The 22,259-nt window shown below is 39.6% G+C and overlaps 2 protein-coding genes across 2 annotated transcripts in view; both read left to right on the forward strand.

Moving 5' to 3' along the window:
• LOC108045834 (calcium/calmodulin-dependent 3',5'-cyclic nucleotide phosphodiesterase 1) overlaps window positions 1-17,392 on the forward strand; it is a 75,924-nt gene extending 58,532 nt beyond the window's left edge. Inside the window, 3 exon segments of the mRNA XM_044460508.1 lie at window positions 10,287-10,536; window positions 11,812-12,931; window positions 14,784-17,392. Of these exon segments, the coding sequence (XP_044316443.1) occupies window positions 10,287-10,536; window positions 11,812-12,931; window positions 14,784-14,947 (1,534 nt within the window). The 3' untranslated portion in view covers window positions 14,948-17,392.
• A 653-nt stretch (window positions 17,393-18,045) lies between these two features.
• LOC108045869 (cyclin-Y-like protein 1) lies at window positions 18,046-22,209 on the forward strand. Its single transcript, XM_017125320.1, has 3 exons — window positions 18,046-18,126; window positions 19,403-20,432; window positions 20,909-22,209. The coding sequence occupies exons 2-3, from the start codon at window positions 19,622-19,624 to the stop codon at window positions 21,289-21,291; spliced, it is 1,194 nt and encodes a 397-aa protein (XP_016980809.1). The 5' UTR covers window positions 18,046-18,126; window positions 19,403-19,621; the 3' UTR covers window positions 21,292-22,209.
• The last annotated feature ends 50 nt before the right edge of the window (window positions 22,210-22,259 follow it).

The following is a 22,259-nucleotide window of genomic DNA, read 5'->3' on the forward strand; positions in this document are numbered from 1 at the left end:
TTTTCGTTTTGTTTGAATAAAATCTGGCTTAAGCTAGTTAATTCCTTTATTTATGCAAAATAGAGTGAAAATGTCTACTTGATTACAAATGCCAAGCCTTAAAAATGTATTAACTGCTTAAATAGAATCCGAAATACTGCTCTTTAAGCCATGTAAACGTCTTCACGTTGGCGGAGTGTCCCCAGTTGGCAATTCTAATTGTGGAACAAAGCAAAGCTTCGCATAACAAATGGCTTCCAATTGCTACGTCATTTATATGCATTGCTGCACTGGCAGCGAGCTCCAATCTGCTGATGTTGCCCGGGTCGGAATGTGGGGAATAAACGCGACGAAATTGAAACTGCCAACGGGAATCGGGATGAGTGGGTAACCAAGCGGCGGACAGCAATCCCAGGCAGCCATAACAGCTCCCAGCAGACTGATTAAGCGAGCAAGGTCCCACAATGATTTGCCATACCCTAGCTCAGTTTTTATTGAACACTTTCGTCTGATGAAAGTGCAGACCATTTCTATCATGGCTTTTTTGGTTGTAGGTAATGGAAATTTATGAAAATAGCTTGTTCCATTATGATGAGAACCCTAATGGGGCTCTGGACTATTTCTGCAACATAAACATGAATAGGAATTTATGAAAAAGGTTTTGCTATATGTTCCTTTTAGTGCGCCAAAAGTTTCTCTTTGCTTATTTTTTCCCACAGCTTTTTATAGCCATTGCTAATCTATTGGTGTTTTGGAAGATCAAAATAGATGTAGTTTGTTCGTGGGTATAGAAAGACAAAATTTATAATAGAAAATATATTTTTTTCTAACTAAAACTTTCCTAACTAAACCTTTCTTTTATTAATTAGTTTTCTATGATTTGTATTTAAAGTGGTTCTTCTAAAAATAAAATAAGAAATATATATAAGATACAAGATTTTTGTTTTATAATAATTCATTGTTCCTGACAGGGTATCAGAAAGTCTACAATTTGGAAGTATTAATTTTTGCTCACATCGTTCTTGGCTGATTGGGTTTAGCATCTCCTTTGTCCGCCGTTCGTTGACCGCACTCCTTTCATCTTTCATCTCCGGCCAACCCGGTTCCACTCCACTTGGTGGCTGTGAGTAATTAGCTGGAGTTGGCTCGGAACGACTTGCCATCGGCATTAAGTTGTCGAATTGCGATTCCCAAAACTCGTCGAGGGTTTAGCCTTGACACGCAAAGTCGGGCTAATCCGGAGCCATTGTTCTAGTTTCTTCTTTTTGGCGTGGGTGTTTCTTTGGGTTGGGGCCATAAATTAAATTGAAAATTGAAGCCGGCGGGTATGCTCCCCTTGTTTGGAGGAGACATGCTCCTCCACTGCATTATGTCTGTCATTTGTACTTGTTTGTCCGTCCAGATGCAACTCGGCACGCTCCTCGGCCACCAGCTCCACGCACGTCCTCAGCTACGCCCGTCGCCACAGTCACATCCACGAGAACGACTACGGCGACAACTCCAATAAACGGCGAATCATCCGCCTGCGGTTTGTCCTCCCATCATCCTCCTCCAAATATCCTATCTACGCTGTGTGTTTTGATGTTCCTGCACTCGGAAAATGTACACATGTAATTCGAAAAACAAGAGTGCTCACCCTTTTGCAGACAAACACCTTTAACTTGTCTTCAATTGTTTTTAGTACTTTGATACAATTATTTTTGAAAGCTTAAATATGTTAGCTTTTTCATAAAATGGAAATCCATTTGACATAATACATTTGGGACAGGAGATTATTAACACCTCGAAATACTGAAATTATAAATGGTTTCCATACCCAAATTAAATAATACACCTGCATAAATAATAAAGGAAAATATTAAATTCTTCTCGATTCTGTCTACACATTTGCAACTCTTTATGTTATTAACTTAACGTAATTAATTTTATTACAAATTTAAATAATTAAAATAATTTTTTTTTTTAAATTTTAAAATAATTAAAAGCTTTAGAAATATTTTTATAGTTTTGGAAACTGAGCAATTTATTTTTGAACGCCACCATATAAAATCTCCGAAAATAAATGCAGCTAAATTACTTTACTTTCCTGAATTTGACTACTTTGTATACATACGTAGTAAATGCAGCTATTTAAATTTTTTAACAATTTATAACAATTTCGAATTAAAATTTGGTTTAATACAAGGAAAGCGCGTACTTTTTCCGAGTGCATTTGTGTGATTGCTTCTGCTGTCTTTTTGTGTGTTCACTCGCAAAATACGCAATTACCCGCACCCTGCACCTCGTCACCACGAACCCCACTCAGATGATGATTTGCGGCTCCCACTTGTCGGGCCAAAAATTAATCAAGCCAAGCGCCGCTGGTAAGGAGGAATACGGAGGATGTTCGTCCTCCAAGAGGCTGTCACTTTAATTCGGTTTACATGTGCCGTCGCCACCGAAATTAGTTTAGCGTGTCACTCTTGGCGAAGCTCGCAAGTCAGTCGGTTGGGGAACTGTCCCCACTAAAAGCCTCCCAAATCAGGCGAGCAAATCCCGGGCTTTGGTTTTAAGCTCTTAAAAGGGGGGCGTTACCGACGCCCACTTTCGACTTATAAAGACTAATAGTCAAAAAAGAAACGACACACACTAAAGTTCACAAATTACTTCAATACAAAGACCTGCAAAGATGACACAAAACAAAAAACTCTGGGGAGTTTACTTAGTTAATCAAAAGAATTTTTAAAGAAATTAAAGTCATGAAAAATAAAAATCAATAGACAAAATACAATACAAAATTAATGAAATTTAAATAGAAAACATTTTAATTAAATTATAAGCTCTCAAAGGAAACTCCTTAAAAATGTGTTTAAAATTAAGGAGAAAGTGTTTAGCTCTCCAATTCTGTAGAATGATATTCAATTTGCATAACTGCTTACACTGAAGTCAAATAAAAGTACCCAGAATACCCAAAATATCTTATCACTGCCGCCTTCGCTGACGCAATTTTGGCTTTGTTTAATTATGATAAAAACAAATAATAATAAAACTTCACAAATTCTGTAAAATTTGAGGTAGATATAAAACTGCTCATGGGTATGCGCGCATGTGAATGTCGTAATCAACGGCGCAGATATCTATTGTTGAAAATTCACAAATTAAATGCCATTTTGCGGCTTCATTCATGTCGATAAGGTGGAAATAAATTTAATGTGTTTTCGTTTTCGGAATCTGCACACACATCGCGCTGATCGGGCGAAACAGTGAAAAATATGTGAAAAAAGTTGGGAGCACCAAATAAATACCAATTATTCAATAAATCACAATTAAAGGGAAATCCTGCAAATTATGCCCCAGCAGCACACGCAAAGGAGGCGTCAGCGGCGGGAGGGCGTGGCAAGCAAGTAATTGGAACGATATCATTAATAGTCATTAACTCTGATTGAACGTGGATGGAGTGGCGGATTGTCAGGTCTCGTTAAGTGATGTATGTGCAATATAATTAGTGGGTTAGCGGCGGTGCACCTGCAGCTGCAGGAGCAGAAACCAATTAAAATTGCCAACTATATTCAAATGAGTCAGAAGCAAACCCCCATCTGTCGATGTACAAAAATTGGGTCAACCGTCCACGGAGCAACCCATCCCCCGCGGCCCAAGTTGAAGGTTACCATGTACAATACACCACTGGCTGTATACACAGTGGCCAAATGCCGTCGACTCTCTCATCAATCATCTTACGGCGGGTACAATGGGAGTGACCCAAAAAAGCAAATAGCCCCAGGACAATCGACCCCACCTTGAAGACGAACGCCACAGCTGATATTACCCAATGCGAAAATCAATAACAAATGATGTTAACTGCCAATTTCTGCCACATCGGCAACTCGAAGTGCTGAAGGAATGGGCCAGTGAGTGGGGAAATGTATCCAGAATAGTCGCATCGAATGAAAGGACCTTCGGCCGTGCTGTTGTCCTGCCATTAGGTCCTGTCTTGTCCTGTCCTGTCTTCCGCCTTGCTGGTAATACAAAGCGAATACGCACTTTAATCACACAAAGCCGAGGGGCACACGTTGAATTGCGAGGGTTGATTCAAAACATGGTTGGAGGTGAAGTGCCACAAAATAATTATGAAAACGCATTATAAAAAGGATATATTCAGTCTCCTTTTATAGTCCGTAGAGTAAGCGAATACTAGGTTTTAAATGGAGAAAACATATAGAATTTTTCAGTTTTAACTGATTTGAGCTTATTTCAGAATGTATACCGCATAGATTGAAAAATTGCGATTTTAATCAATTTTTGACTTTAAGAATATTTATATTTAAATTAGTTTAACTGCAGATTTGGAATCTGCAAACCGAAATCTAATATAAATGGATACTTTTATTAAAATAAAATATAATTTCAAATATTGTAAAGCAAAGGCATTTGACTTTATAAATACTCTAAATAATCTTTTACCTTTATCAGAATAATTTCAAACAGTTGATGTTCATTTGAATTTAGTATTGAAAGCAACCCTCGCATTATTCCCAGGTTTTCAATGAGCGCCCTTCTCTTGGCTTTTGTGTTATGTTACACGGTCGTCCTTGTCCCTCCCCCTCCCATTCTATAACTATTGGGGAGTGGGTGGGAGCGGGTAATGGGACATGTGAGCCGATTTCGTGGGTGAGTTTTCAAAAGCCGCCGACAACACAAAATCATTGGCACAAAACAAAGCTGTCAATTTGCCAGCAATTTCCCGTGTGGCGTCAATGGCGATGACAACCGAGAATGCCACACAAAATCATCATGGGGACAACGACAAAACGCTTGAGGCACAAGTACAGGAAATTGCACGCATAACTATTAAGTGGCATGCTTCCCGGGGAAAATGGGTGGATGGGCTGGGAAAAGCTGGGTTTCAGGGAAACGCATTATCATTGGCCTTTTATGGGGCAATAGTGGCATCGTTTTTGCCCCAGTTCCTGTCATCAAATGACCCTTAAAATCAACCAGCAGCCAAAAAACATTAAGAAACATATTTCAGGAACTTTGAAGTTTAGGGGATTACAATTAAATTTTAGCGGTATAAAAATAAATTCGTTGTGAATTCCCTGCAAAGAAAGTTTGAAAGTTAGTTGACATTTTCAAGAATTTGGAGAACATTTTCTTGAAGCTTCAAGATGAAAACTATAATCCTTAAATAATTCAATAGTTTTCTTCAATATATTTACCTACTTTTCCTGAAGCTTTCGTTACAATTAATTGTAGGATATATATTTGTATAGTTAAAATCATTAAAAAAAAAAGTTTGTATAGTATATAGGTGTCAAAATGAGGTATTTTAACTTTTGTCCCAATGTAATAATCGTGAATTTGTTAAGTAACACTTTTACCAACAATAAGTCACTTTACAGGCATTTTCAGAGCAATTCAAGCTGCACTTATCCGAATTCACTTGCAACCTGTTGCAGACTTTAAGCAATTTTCTCAAGATTAAAGCTCGCGTGCTGGCCAACTGCATATCATAAGGGAAACGGGGGAGAAAGCAGAGGAATGCTTATAGAGAAATCATGCAAATGTGCCAATAACTGATGCAATTTATTTCAGCAAACGCCGTAGCACGCAATTTGCCGCACGCCAGAGAAATGAAAATTGAATCAAAAGAAAATAAGAGAAGCGCGCACGAATGGAATGCAATTGGTAAAAGAACCGGAGAAAGTGGGGTTGGCTTGTTGGTATTGGATTGGACCTCTTTTTATGGCGGCCTACCACCCAAACCCAAACGCAAACGCAAACCTCCTTGAACCCTTCCCCATTGAAATCCTAGTGGAAAAGAGGGGTCGTGGCAAGTCATTAAACAAAAGGCAAACGCCAAGGACCCAGAAGGAAGTTACTTTCAGTTACAGATACTTTTGCCGGTTGCCTCGAATTCTGGTTAAATGAATTCGTGACGTTGTCGTGTTTATCAGGCTCCGGTAATTCCCTCTACTTCTGCTGGTTATTACAGCCAAAGCTGGTCTTCTTCACCTTACTGCCACTTTGTTGGTATTGTTTGGTAGATGCCTTTTAGCATTTTGTGTAATTGTTTTGTGGGAAATAGTAAAAATATACAAGGGTGTATGTGCACGAGTGGACTAGATCCAGCTTGGGAATACGCTGAAAGAAAAATGGGAAGGAACAAGTTTATTTTAGAAATAAGGAAATAATGAGAACTTTTAAAAATAAGTTTAAAAATCTTAGTTTTATGGAAAATGGAATAGGAAGAAGTTGAAAAATAAACATAGAAACTTGTCTGCCTAAGGTTTTAGTTTTCAAAAGGCAAAGGCATAACTTCCAAATACTACAAACATAAAAATCAGAAAATATCTCTTTTAAAAGTATCCTTGAAGTATGGACTTAAATACTTTTATCCTACCTTACTTCTAGACCTCAAAATGTCCTGTGATTTGCAAAGCAATTTGCAACCTTCCTCTAAAAGTAAAGAAATGATATTAGAAAGTAAATAAGTACACATTTATTCAAATGCCTTAAAAGTGAAAAAAAAAACCATTCTCTCAGTGACTGGCATTTTGGTACATAATAGTTCTGTTGGGCCTGGCATGACTCGGCGATGTCTTACTGCTGACATAATTGATATGGGCCACCTAGCACAGTTTTCTCAAAGTTTTCCATTTTCTGCCGGCCTTACATTTCTTCCTCCTGCAGTTGGCGTGTGCCGAGTCCTGTGCACGCAATCCTGCCTTGCCAGGACTCTCCGGACTCCGGTGGGCACGCAACTGGGTCCGGATTGGCTTCTTCTGGCAGAATTTTGCCAACCGTTTGCGGGTTTTTTCGCTGCTGCTTTGCGCCGCTCCAGAGCAATTCAGTTTAAACTTAACTCGCGGCGGACCAAGTACACAAAAGTCGGGCAACGAGCGGCGACAAGAAAGAATTCCGTTCCGTAGACCCCAGAAAATAAAAAAATAAAACAGGAAAAAAGGAAAAAAGTGCTGCACAAATATTGGTTGTTGTCCCGTCATTAAAAGCGCATTTTGCTCGGCCAGCTAATTACGAAAGTGAAGTGTGGACGGGGTAGTGAAGAGGAGACCCCAAATTCAAAGCCCCTGCCCCCGGAGTGATGTGTTAATGTATTAATTTCGAGTGCCAAAAAGCGGGCACGACATTGCCGCAAAGTCAACCTCCACCTGGACTCCTCCATGTCCCAACCGGGTGGCCGTGCGGAGGGTGTTGTATCTGAGCCAGCCGGAGTGCCACTGCCTGAGGAGCCATCGACGAGCCGCTCCAGCCGGCTGACCGTCATTACCATCGTGGTCGTCGTCGCCGTTCGCGCCATGAGTCGTCTGCGGCGTGAAAGCAGCCGGCAAAGCGTCATCACCGTCGAGCTGATTCAGTTCATAATTCAGTATCGCGCCAAGGAGACGCAGGAGAAGAAGAAAAGGTGCGATTGCCATAGCCAGACTTTAAAGTGTTCCCTTGAAACCGAAAATGTTTTGTGTCTCTGAAGCGGAGCATGCCATGCTGAGCGAATGGTATTAAATTCAGAATAAATCTACTGCAAAAACCAAAAACCAACACAGCCCAAGCAAACCAAACCCAACCAGTAGAACAATGCAAAGCCCGGTGAATTATCTTGCTGCAAAATAAACATCCCAACCGCAACACTTGGTAGGAAATGCACAGAAAATAAATCCACATGACAAACTGTCGCCACAGTTTATAGGGAGTGTTATGCAAGAACAGTGATGATGGATGGGGAGGAACCCCATTTTTGGGAGTTTAGTAGGAGAATATTGGATCAGGAAGAGGGGACTCAAAGCGAAAAATACTAAATTTGTGAAAGATTTAAAAATGTGAATGCGATGCTGAGATAAATAACTAATTATAAATATTATTGATACAAATGAGTGGGAGACCTCTTTAAAACTATCTATAACATTATTTACAATGTGTTTTTTGATCTAATTTAAAAGCATACCAGAAACATTTTTAAGAAATGCGAATTGGACTAGAACTTTATCACGCATACGCACAGTTGCCGTTGATCAAAGACATTTAACTGACGTCACGTGTCGTATGAGTAATTTTTATAAAAACTTTGAAACTTTTGCGCAACGCCAAAAACTTATAATAAAATTGGTTTGTTTTGGAACACATTTTTTGAGGGTAAAGTTTTTTTTAAGAACCATCCAAACTTATATGGTAAACTCATTTTATAACTTGAAAAAACCAACCATGAATTTTACAATCTCCAGTACTTATTGTTGCCATTCAACGAAACAAAACAAATAATTTCGAATTATAAAGAATATGAGAATATGATTTTTAAAGTAAATAATGTAATTATCACCTTAACAATTTAAATGTTGCTAATATAAATGAATTTCTAAGAAAACATCCCTCATTACTTATGATATGATGACTCATGACATCAACTATTACTGACTTCTTCTTGAAAATCGTGCCCACTTAAACTCACCGCTAACTACTTAGCTTCGGCATTAATGTTGTGGCTTAGATAACCCACTTCGATGGGTGGTGTCATCTCATGTCAACCCACTAATCCAAGAGCTACTCGAACATCTTGGCCTGGAATCGTCTACCAACACTAAAGATAAGTTGTGAGAGGAGGATGATGTTTGGGCCGCAGACTGAGCTCTAATTTGTCTAATTAACCATAATTGAATCCTACGCTAATTTTCTTAAGTCAAAAGCGCTTCAGACAGTCGGTTTTCCTATCTCCCTCCCTCTCACTCAGCGCCTGTCTCACTCTATCTGAGAGTTTCAGTTTCTAAGGAGTGCTTAAGTGCTTTGAAGCTTCGGCTAAAAAGAAAATGGCAAGTAATGAGAGGAAAATGGCTTTCCAAGAAAAATGTCATCTTCGTTTGAAATTTAAATATAAATTTTTCACAATTTTCGACATCTTATATTCTTAACTAAAAAACATTGACAACTTGGAGGGATACAAAATTGTAAATACATATTACCGACCATTATATCCTATTTATTCAAAGATGGGCGGAATTTCAGGTTATTTCCAATTAAATAATATTAATAATATTTATTACACCACTATTAAATTGGATAAACTAACTTTTTGAATAAATTAAAAAAATGAGATATATATGTTTGCTTTTATATATATATATATATATTTATTTTAAGGGTTAGTGTGCTTAAAGATTAATATACTCTGCAGCATATATAGCACAATCGCAATATATCAATTTAGTTAGACGGTTAGTGTGATTTTTACTCATAAAAATGGTATTACAAAATACGTCAATTTATTTTTAAAAATAATTATATCATGTCTTAGCCAAAATAAGCTTATCAATATTCTTTTCAAAAAGTTTGAGCTGTATCCAGTATCTTTGTTTTCAACTAATTTTAAGGAATTCGAGATGGGTGCATGAAAATGGGAGGGAAATCCTTGTTTCTATGGGAATGCATTGATTGGGACTCTGATAAAGGAGGGGCACTTTCCGCATAGGCCAATTATATGAGATGTTACTGACAGTGCGTGGGCAGGTACATAAATGTGTACGAGCCAATTAGGAAGTGTAGAATCCCTTTGTAAGCAAGATGCGACTTTGGCAAGTGAAACTTGTCGCCCTCAGCACGAAGTCTTGTCTGTTGCTGTTGCTGTTGCTGTTCTCGTTTTTGATGTTGCACATAAAATGCACAGATACTTGGCATGCAATTAAGAAAATCCGTTGAGTCGCCACGACCACGCCCATAACACACACACACAAGAACACCCGCCCACCAGCGCCCCACATGCCACACGAAGCATGCTGCACTCTGCCTGCCTTTGTCAGCTTTTTGCATAGTAGCAACTTTTGCACCACCCCCTCTCCTTTTTCCCCCCCCCCCAAAAACACCAAACCACTCCCCCAACCGCCCCTGAAAACTTTTTGAGATGTTAAGTAGCTAATGCAAATAAATGTATACGTACCACCTATCTGTATCCGTAAATGTTACTTTAACCAAAGAACTACTTATTTTCCTCGCTCACTAATTAAACTTGTATACAAAAACTAAACTTTGTTTCTACCCCGAAAAGAAAACTTTCCTTTTTCCGTGCAAAATTGTAACCCACACAAAAACTTAAAACTTTCTGTTCGAATTATATTTTATTGTTTCCACTTGGCTTTCATTTGAGTTGAATTTAACATTAGCTTGCCGAACTCGAAAGCAGATAACCAATTAAAGATTCGGTTTAGTTTTGTACCTTTATTGAGTATTGTTTTGGTAACCGATTAACCCGTAAAAGGATCCCAATGCAATCGAACTAACGAACGGCTTCTCTTCCCCCCCGGAACCCCCGCACCCCCTTCGCACAGGCGCCTGGCGGACGAGGACGATGAGCTGTCGGAGGTGCAGCCGGATGCAGTGCCGCCGGAGGTGCGCGAGTGGCTGGCCTCGACCTTCACCCGCCAGATGGCCACCAGCCGGCGCAAGAGCGACGAGAAGCCCAAGTTCCGATCGGTGGCCCACGCCATCCGGGCCGGCATCTTCGTGGACCGCATGTACCGCCGCGTCTCCAGCTCGGCCCTCACGGCCTTCCCACCGGACGTGGTCAGGCTGCTCAAGGTGAGTGCTCCTAGAAAACAAAAAACCCCTATTCAAATTATCGAATAAGTACTTAAATATAATAAAGAAAATTTTCGAATAAATACTTAAATATAATAAATAAGAAATACGGAAGCTAGCTTCGGCAAGCCGAACCCTTAATAGCCTTGCAGTTTTTTCAAAAATAAAAACAAATTGTCGCCTTTTTACCAAAAGGAAAGCGCCAATTACAATTTGGAATGCCCCAAGAATCTATCTTTTAACCTGCGCGAAATATCGACATATAATCGTATGGTTAGTGTGAGACATATATAGAAGCTATAGGACATACATAGGCAACCGATTTTGATCAGAACTGACGGAATAGGGTTTAAACACTAAAAAAAAAACCTCAAAACAATGTTGACCTTATAGTTCCTAGGGCAGCTATAGGATATAGTCGTTCGATCGGCACGATTTTCACTAACATTATCAGGTTACACATAAAATCTGCGCACACATAAAAAAATACAATTGCGAAAGTTTTAAATCTAGCATTTAAAACCAGCTCGCAAACGGTATAGAACCCGACGTACAAACTGAAATGGCTATATCAATTCATCTAGTCATGCTGAATAATTATATAGATCGAAAATATTTCCTGCACTGCATTACAAACTTCTGACCAATTTTATTATATTTTCTTCAAGGGTGTACAAATATTAAACTCAAGATAAACTCGTATTTTGATTTGAGAATTTTAAATGTCAATTCAGCATTCGAAAAAGATTGTTTTCAATAAATTTGAGTAACGTTAATGTATTTATTATTTGTGTGTTTATTTTCTGACTATATTAAGCCAAATAAACGATAAAATCGGATATTCATTTTCCGATTGCTTCTATGGAAGGTATACATATCATCGTGCTTTCAGATTTTTGAAAAAGTTTTGTTCAGTGACATCAAACCAAAAGACTAGCTTACGTAAGCCCAGACAAATATACATCGTAGAATATACATATATATATAATACTTTGATAATTGATCAACAACTTCTTATCTAAGTTACGAACTCCTGACTAAAATAATAGTACAAATAAGGAAAAAAATTTGAAGGCTTTTAGGAAAAGTGTTCTTCATTTACTGAGAAAAAATTTTAAAAAATAATTTTATCCTTTTCAAATAAAAATTCTTTAAAATAGTAAATCCCACTTAACAGGAAATGATAGTTTAATGTAACCTTTAGAAAATTTGTCCCAAAGTTATCAGATCTTTTTCCGAACCTCGCTAACAACTATTCCTCCAATTCCCCCCCAGAACCTGGACGACTGGACATTCGACGTGTTCGCGCTGACGGAGGCGACCAGCGGGCAGGTGGTGAAGTACGTGGCCTACGAGCTGTTCAACCGCTACGGGTCGATCCACAAGTTCAAGATAGCGCCGGGGACGCTGGAGGCGTTCCTGCACCGCGTGGAGGAGGGCTACTGCCGGTACCGGAACCCGTACCACAACAACCTGCACGCGGTGGACGTGATGCAGACGATCCACTACTGCCTGTGCAACACGGGCCTGATGAACTGGCTGACGGACCTGGAGATCTTCGCCTCGCTGCTGGCCGCCCTGCTGCACGACTACGAGCACACGGGCACCACCAACAACTTCCACGTGATGTCCGGATCGGAGACGGCGCTGCTCTACAACGACCGGGCGGTGCTGGAGAACCACCATGCCAGCGCCAGTTTCCGGCTGCTGCGGGAGGACGACTGCAACATCCTGTCGCATTTGTCGCGCGAGGAGTTCCGCGAGCTGCGCGGCCTCGTCATCGAAATGGTTTTGGGCACCGACATGACCAACCACTTCCAGCAGATGAAGGCCATGCGCCAGCTGCTGACCCTCCAGGAGGCGACGATTGACAAGCAGAAGGTGCTCTCGCTGGTCCTCCACTGCTGCGACATCTCGCATCCGGCCAAGCAGTGGGGAGTCCACCATCGCTGGACGATGCTCCTGCTGGAGGAGTTCTTCCGCCAGGGTGACCTCGAGAAGGAGCTGGGCCTGCCCTTCAGTCCCCTGTGCGATCGCAACAACACGCTGGTGGCCGAGTCGCAGATCTGCTTCATCGACTTCATCGTGGAGCCCAGCATGGGCGTCATGTCCGACATGCTGGAGCTGATCCTGGCCCCCATTGCGCCGATGAACAAGGGCAAGCCCTCCACTTTGGTGGAGCACGAGCCCACCACCTCCTCCGTCGTGATCCCCCCCTCCGGCATCACACCCAGCATGGACAAGCCGCGCGAACGCACCGAAGTCAAGCCCACCGCCGAGTTCCTCGCCCGCAAGAGCGCCACCGGCTCCACCGGCTCCAAGTTCAACATACCCAAGCCCTGGCTCACCTGCCTGGTCGAGAACAAGCGGATATGGAAGGAGCAGGCGGTCAAAGGTAGGTCTTCACACTTAATTTCGATATAAATCTGGCCAAAAATCAAATATACAATTTTTAAGGTTACATTTCTGTGCTCAAGAAATGCATTTCTGAAATTTAGAATTTATGAAATATATTTCTGAAACTAAAAAGTTATACCCTAAGTTTAAAAAATATGGTTAGTTATCTCAGTAAAGTATTTAAAGTATTCCTTTATAAAGTAACCATATAAAATATTTAATCATTTTCATTAAATATTTTATTTAATTTTAAAATAAATTGAAATAAATTTATTTATTGTCGTTAATAAATATAACTATATATTTTTTATATATACGTAATATTTCATACGTAAATTTCATTAACTTTAAATAATTTTTTAAAACGCAAACTAATATTTGAATATTTAAAAGAGTGTGCGATTATGTTTCATTCTAATATATATTTTAAACTCAACCATTTTCAAAATTATTTTTAATTTTTTTTTAGAATAATTTATGTATTATTAATTAATTAATGTAAAGAGGTCTTCCAGTTAAATTAAGCAACGACAAAACGAAAAATACCAGAAATTTTAGGATATCCATTGCTTTTAAGAAACGTTTCCAACTCAAAGAAACTTTGTTAAACCCTAAAGATCACAGATGTTTTCCTCTTCCCCGAAATTATTAAATTTGTCGTTACCTTAAGAGCAGTGCTTCTTTGATTATCATATTAATTGCCAGCCGACTAGGCCTCTTTTTGTAGTCACATTAACAGTGCTAATTGAGTTTGACCTGTCCTTCGCTTTGATCTCTCGTCTGCCAATGCGCGTTTATAATTCATGAATAAACCTTCTTACGCAGAGCTTATGGACCGGCGCCGAAAGAGCGGTCATTAGGCGAATCAAGACCCCCTCCCATATCAAGACAAACTCAATCCTATTACAAACTAAAGTAAGTCTTAAATGAACAATTAAAGGCTTTCGCGGGTAGTTACTGGAAAGCAAGAACGGGATTTGTAAGCTGTCCCTTATGTTGCTGAAAAGATAGAAAAAACTTCCTCGAAAAGCAGTTCAAATTTGTTGAGAACATTTATTTTTTAAGGATTTAGGAATCCCAGATGTCCAAAATAACCCAAAAATATCTACAGTTACAACACATTGGTCCAAAGCACAAACACTACAAATTATTATACATTTATTACATTTAGTAATAAACAAATGTTTAAAACAACGGAATATTTCATAAATATTTCTTCGAATCGTTCCTTTAAAAGTTAAAATTAATTTAATATGCAATTAAAAATCAATAAATTTGTATGGCTACTTTTAGTTTTACCGACTATTTTTTAATTTAAATTATTTATAAAAAAAAAATTCCTTTCTTAATTTAAAAAGTTAATTTATTTTTCCGGAGGATCCCGGCATATTAAATCATAAATTTTAAAGCAAATATCCATGTTAAGCTTATCTAACATGATATTATTTATAATGGTTTATATACATAAGTATACTGACGATTTCCGTAAATCAACAAAATAAAAATTTCTTGTTCTTAATTTAACTTTTTTTAGTCGGTTTTTTTATCCCACTAAAATTTCCTTGATTTCAAAATTTGTATCTGCTTTTTTTAAATATAAAAGATGGTGTTGGTCTAAAGATAATATTTGTGCAACTGAATATATGAAATGAACTACCCTAAAAATATTGGCACAAATATTTAATTTAACTTAAATTTGGCTAAGAACTAATATTCGTAGTGTTAAATGTTTGGCCTCAAACATTCTTTGGGTAGTGGAAGTATTTTTTTTACTTTTAAATTCCTTAAAATATTGATATATCATTTATTATATAGAGTGACAAATTCCTAATGAATATCTCCATTTGCAGATGCCGAGGCCCGAGCGCTGGCCACCGCTGCGGAGGAAGCTGCAGCCGCGGCAAAAGAGGCGGCGGAAGAGGAGGAAAACAAGCCGGCTGCGGCGGAAACGGAAACGGCCGATGGCGAGCAAACTGAGGCGGCTGCGGAGCCGGCAGATGGCGCTGCCGCCTAAGCTGGCCTCGACGCCACCTGCCGGGCGGCAGCAGCACGGAAACGGAAAAACAGAAAACAAAATACAGAAGGAAATTTCGGAACGATTACGGATTGGTACACTGAAAGGAACTGAGGGACGGTTCCAAGAATAACGTTTACTAAGCTTAGAAGCAGCCTAGAATATTAATTACAAACCGCTTCTGATGCGCTCTCTATGTGAATTGTGGTAGAGTTAGACTAACGTACATCATCTATATAGGCTTAGTTGCGGAACATTAATATCGATATATATATATATATGTATATGTATAAATACTGTATACTTTGTTGTTGCAAGCGGAAAACAAAATATAAGGAAATATTAGGGCCAAGCACAAATACAAACAGACAAAAAGCGATTAGATGTAAATAGCGAAGAGTTCAACTGAAATTTGTTGTGAATTTGTTGGTTCGTTGCGAGCATTTATACCTAGACTTGAGTTGTACTTGTCTTTTATTAGTTTTAGTCAAATGTGGAATTTATTATATGATTTCTATAAGTTCGATGTATGCTATTTCGTTCTAATTAAATACATATATTTTTGTAACCGTTTCCCTTTATTATTTATGTGCTTTATTTCTGTGTGTTTGCATTTACCAAGCATTCGAATTGCTCAAATTAGGAGTGGTTTTCGCGAAGGGACGACAGACTCGTCTCGAGCTGTCTAGATATTAAGTACCTAACTAAAAACCAAACCAAAAAATACCTGACAACTAGCTGTACGACTTGTATATACTCTATCTCTCTCTACTAGCCCCTAACAGACTTTCCCAAAAAAAACAAAAACCAAAACGAAGGCAAAGGATTTCTATAACTTTCCACTCTACAAATGCACATAGCTACCTACACGAAAGGATATTTAGTATGTATTGTTAAGGATATAATAGTCACGTTTCTACAAACATATTTATTTTTATACGCGAGCGAGGGACGAAAGTGGGCGGAGGATGAGGAGGGCTTGAGTCGCAGGAGGATTTGATTTCTTTTCGTTTCGGTTTTCTATTCTTTAACCAACTTGAAATGTTTTCAAACGTTTTTCAAAATGTCTGATAGCGGGACCATTCTTTTAAGATTTACCACTGCTCTTTACCACCGGTCAGGAAATGCGAAACACAACCGGAAATGAGGAGAAAGCAGCGAAAGTAGCGAAAGCAGCGAAAGCGAGGGACAGCGTCAAAGGGCAGTGGTAAAAGTGCTTAGCAGTAAGGTACCAAATTATCAGCTGAAATTGGGATCATAGCTTTATTAAGGTAGTCGATAAATGTACGAACCAGTGGTGCGGATGTGTATAGCGGTGGGAGGCGGCATACCGCGTCTACTACCAGTACCACAAATTAAAAACAAACACAAACAGAAGCAGAAACAGAACAGACGTACACAGCAGAATAATCTACTCCTAAACATTAATGGGATAAACATAGCGCCAGAATATCTATTATGTGGAAGTAAATATTATTGAACAAACATGTATGTTAATGTATATCAATATTGAACGCTCAAAGCGATGCGCATATATATCGTATATATATAGCGACCTCTCTCAAAAATCTGTACAAAGTCCTGATTAACCTAGCGATAGTTGCTGTAACACAGGCTGCAGACCTTCAACCCAAAGCAAAGTTGTTATTTATCTCTGTTGAATAATAAGCGAACTACAGAAATACTAATCGAACGTATGCATATGGATATATTTGAGGTTTACGATTCAATGTTATTAGCAAAAAGTAGTCTAGTAGTATCATAAACACACACACACAAAAGACAAAGGATATATCGCAATTCCAGCCAATGTGAGCGAACTCGATTCCAAAAGATTTGTGACCAAACTTTGGGATTTGGAAGTCCTCAAATTTCCCTTGATGATGGATCAATATGGAATACACACATGCATACAGTATATAAGTTGAAAGCAATCATTACATTTAAATAATATAAACTATTTAAACATAAAAGCCCTAATAAAAATATGAAAAATACATTTTGTGTAAATACAACTTGCACAGGATGCAAAAAGATGTAGGAAATTAGCAAAATGCACTCTAACTAAATGGTAATAAAATAGCCACCTCACACCACCCAAAACCCAATCCAAAATCAAAGTCGCATATTACTGAAATCTGTAAATAACCTTGTTTCATCTGTTCATTTCTAGCCCTGTTATTTATATATTGAATAAGCAAACTAATTGTGTACTTTACAAGTTTTCGCAAATCAAAAGCCTACTAATGAAACGTTTTTAATTTTCCTACTATGTTAAACTCAACATTTAATATGCATAAACTAACGGCGATGGTAAACAAATTAAAAATATTTGAGAAAAAAGGAATATGGCTGAGATGTATGCTTATTACGAAATACTTTCAAGTAAACTATAATAACACCATATGACTTTTAATATACTAATAAAATTCTTATTAAACCTAATTGGGGGAAGTTTTCTTACAAGGCTTGCTTTTATGAAAATAAATGATTCAGTTTTAACATTCACTTTATTCTTCGATCTCAGTGAGATATTCACAACATTTTATTTGTATAACCCCTTATTTATTCTTTTTAATTTTTTATTTCAAAATCCCATTTCCATTTCAAATTAGGGTTGCCACAATGTCGAAATACTGAAATGCCTGCTCCGCCGATTGCTATAGTATATTTATCGAATACTTTCAGTATATTTGTATAGCAGAGAGAAATTGTCACAGAGCACAGACCAGTGAAACGGATGGGATTTTTGACAGACGTGAAACACCAAATCTTTGAAAGAATGGCGTGGCAAACATATATCAGTTATATATGATAGTGCATTGATAAAGTACTTTTTAAACAATTTGACAGTGCGTACGACACTGTTAACTGTTGCTGTCTGTTTTTCGTCGATGGAAGTACTAGTTTCCCAGCTATCAAAAATTCCATCAGTTTTTTTGGGATGCAGCTCTGTCTATGCTATTAAATTAGTTAGTTAGTTTTTTTTTAACTTGTTCATGTCCTACTGAAAGTTTTAAGCAATACCCCAAATATTGGGAAGGAGTACCCTTAACTCGTTTATATACATTTTCAGTATTTGTTTTTAAGCCGGATGGTAAATTCACACTAACTAGCTGCAGCCACACTGTCGTTTATATCGATATTTATAAAATACGATACATTTCATTTTCGAGCAGGTAATTAAACTAAAAATGCGAGAAAAACAATTAAGATGTGTGAAAATAGGCGGATAAACTAACCGCCCAGCAGGCGGACTTCGTCTGATCGGAGTGAGACTATTATAGATGCCCAATGTCGGATTAGTGGAATTTATTTGCCGTTCGTGGGTGTTTCTCCGGGCAGAGGCCGAGCAGCGCTGCCTGCGTCGACGGCGCTCCATTCATTCATTCATTCATTCCATGATTAATGTGCGGGGAAAAACGCTCCGACTTTCGACGGTGATACGGCAATCTGGATCTGGGCCATCAGTCCATCAGGCGGTGACAATTCATCCAACAGCCCCGCAAACGGAGTCACAAGTCGCGCTGCTGCCCCGCCCCTCCCAAAAGCGTATTCGTATGCGTGCTCCCCCCACAAAACATAAGAAAATAACACAAAGACCTCGCCAAATTAGGCAACTTGCGGCCCACTTCGTGCCTGGGGTTAATTAATTTTTTGCACAACAATCTGGCCGGCCTCTAAGCCAAAACGATTCCGTCTATAAACAGAGCAAATAAACGAGAGATAGTGAAGATATCAAGGCTCCCAAGTCGAAACCAGAACTACCCTTCCGGAAAAAGATTCCATTTAAATGATATAGTCTTGCTAAAGTGCCAAACTGGAGTGGAATATTTTGTTGTCATGTGACTGATTTTACTCCATTATCTTTAAAAACAACAACACTACTATCATTTCATATCTACATCTGCCTTTCCCTATTATGTACATTAAAAATACGATAAAAGTATACATGAATATTAAAAAAGTATAACAACCTAAGTGTTCCTAAAGAAGTTTTCAGACCCATCTTGTAACTGAAATGCGTTCCATGTAAAGTTTAAATGTATAAAACATTATTTTAATGGTTATACACCTTATTTATTCCGTTTAGTGAACTACAAACTATAATTAATGACAGCAATATTACATACCGTAATGTAAAGTGCCGGGCTTATCATCTTAAATATTTGTGTACCCATATCAGCCACTCATTTCTATGATAGTTATATGATATAACATCTCTGGAATATTTATTGTGGTGCTTTCAAATTTGATACGAATAACGTGCACAAGATACAATCAGAAATATCTATACAAGTCATATTAAAACTGTGACAAACTTAATCTTATATTTATAATACCCACTCCCACAGCACCCCAATTAATAATAATGGGTTATGGCTATGGGATGAGAACAGAATAGGAGATAAGATCGAATAGAATCCGGCGCTAATTGTTATCTTTTCTTTGCAGAAAACGCTCACCCGGCAGCGGTAATTGTGGAGCGATAGAAACGCCAGCGCCATGCCCATAGACATAGACGCACGACGACCAAGTGCCAAAAGCGAGAACAGAGCGTGAGCGACTGCCAGGAGCAGGATCCGGATCCGGAGTCCATCCGCTAGTCAAGAGAGCGAGTGCCAAGCCAAGTTGCATTTAGATTGAGCTTCGACCAACCCATCCCACGGCGAAATGGGCAACAAGAACTCGTGCTGTGCGTATTCCAGTCCGCAGTCGGACCGCAAGTCCAAGGACCTGCCGCCGGTGTTCGAGGAGCGCCACCAGCTGAGCCATCCGCCGCACACGTCGCAGCACCAGCTGGACGGTCATCATGGGTCCACGTCGGCGGTGCACCTGCACCACCACCACCATGGCCATCACCAGCAGCAGAATCAGCAAGGCGGCGGCGACAACTTCGAGAACCAGCAGAATCTGCAGCACATCTCCGAGCGAGAGGCGACGGAGGGCGAGGAGGATCCCTCGGTGGACCCCACGGCGGCCACCATGTTCCTGGAGCGATCCAAGGTGGAGAACGGCGGCATGACACGCAAGCGTTCGCAGCAGCAGATCGCCCAGCAGGTGGGAAGCGGAGGAGGAGGCAGCACTCCCGGCGGAAATAGTTGCGGCGGAGGCGGCGGCATGAAGAAGAGCTCCTCCTGCTCGACTATTTATCTGGACGACAGCACCGTGTCGCAGCCGAATCTGAAGAACACGGTCAAGTGCGTATCGCTGGCCATTTACTATCACATCAAGAACCGGCAGTCGGACCGGCGACTGGACATCTTCGATGAGAAACTGCACCCTCTGACCCACGACCAGGTACCGGAGAACTACGACACGCACAACCCGGAGCACCGGCAGATCTACAAGTTCGTGCGCACGCTCTTCAACGCTGCCCAGCTGACGGCCGAGTGTGCGATCATCACGCTAGTCTACCTGGAGCGGCTGCTTACCTACGCCGAGCTCGACGTGGGTCCCTGCAACTGGAAGCGAATGGTGTTGGGTGAGTGCGGTTTAGATATGGTAGAGATCGATGCAGCTGCACTAGTGAGTTATCTAGCTGGCCCACTTTGTGCGAGCTTTTCAAATGCTCCAAGCAGAAATTAAATACCTACTTTACCATCTTTACTTTTCAAGTCAATCTAAACAAAACTTATTCGGTACATACCATTGAAAGATAAAAATCTGTTGCATTCAGGATTAACGTTTAATTTTTAAACGGACTCAAAATAACTTTACTTTGAAATATACTAAAATATAACATATCAATTTTCTGTTTTAATACATGGCCTTTCTTTTTTGTTAAAAGCGAAGACTTAACTTTGTCTTTCAACAATAATGTCAAAAATGCCTATTTTTTAAATTCTTTGATAAAATCATAGTTTTTAGTCCTACAAAAAATGCATACATTGCTTTAATCCATCAGAATTTGTTAAATTATCAACAAATATCTAAACTATGTGGCTGATTTTTTTGCAGGTGCAATACTGCTCGCCTCGAAAGTGTGGGACGACCAGGCCGTTTGGAATGTGGATTACTGCCAGATACTCAAAGACATCACCGTGGAGGACATGAACGAGTTGGAGCGGCAGTTCCTCGAGCTGCTGCAGTTCAACATCAACGTGCCGTCCTCGGTGTACGCCAAATACTACTTCGACCTGCGGACGCTAGCCGAGGCCAACGAGCTCAACTTCCCCACGGAGCCGCTGTCCAAGGAGCGGGCCCAGAAGCTGGAGGCCATGTCGCGGGTGATGCAGGACAAGGTCACCGCCGAGGCGCTGAAGAACGGGATCAAGAAGTGGTCCTCCATGGACAACATCAGCCAGGGCGGGCCGCGACGCAGCGTGGCCATACTATCGTGATTTATATTAGCTTACTAAAACAGAACAACCATCAGCAGCAATGAGTCAAGAAATCTGTATTCTGTAGGTAGTCCGTAGTCCGATCGATCGTAACTTGAGAACCGTAGCTCCCCTATAATTCGGATTAATTTCGTAGGCCACCCGGTTGAATAAACTTTGCGGGAGGGTTTTTAGCCAGCACTCTAAAGGAACACCCACGCCCACACATAGTATGTGCAGAATCACACTCTTATATATACACAAAAACGTTTTAACCACACGTCTCGAATTAAGGACCACTTTTTACATATACATGCGAACGATGTATATTCTTGTAAGCGAAACTACCGATGCAGTCAAGGATTTGGAGGATTTTAACAGAGATACAGAAGTACTACAGCAACGCGTAACCAATTGCCAAACGAAAAATCACAGAAACAGTAATGAATTGTTTGTAAAAAGGCTTAAATATTGTAATGGACTCGGCCACCCTGCTGGCATCCAATCAATTTAATCTCAACGGTTGGCCTCGGCTGAGAAATCGTCATTTACTTAGCGTCCGCGCCCAGAACATTTCCCTGTACATTTGTTACGAATTTAATTTGTTTACTTTGCCCAATTCTAATATCTTAATATGATTTCGTGTGATTCTTATAGTTTCCATTTAGCTTTATACGATGAACAATATTCGGCTTCCCCGCATCAGGCTTAAGGCACAAATGAAGGGGCGCGGCCTGCGGCAGGTTGATTTGTTTTTTGGTTTTTAGCATTAGAAAACAAACAGAAGATGAGCAAGAAAGAGCACAGCGCAATATTAACCCAAAAGATTTGTGAGTAAATTAATGTACTAGACATATAAGGATACGAATTATATGCAAAATGTATTTTATTTTGTAATTTATTTTACGATAAAGCTAAATAAAAGCAAATCAAAGAAAAAGAGTTTTCCATGTATTTGAACTTTTGGTTTTGATGAATTCCCGCAAAGT

The sequence above is a fragment of the Drosophila rhopaloa genome, unplaced genomic scaffold (assembly GCF_018152115.1).
Source record: "Drosophila rhopaloa isolate 14029-0021.01 unplaced genomic scaffold, ASM1815211v1 contig_2, whole genome shotgun sequence".
NCBI lineage: Eukaryota > Metazoa > Arthropoda > Insecta > Diptera > Drosophilidae > Drosophila > Drosophila rhopaloa.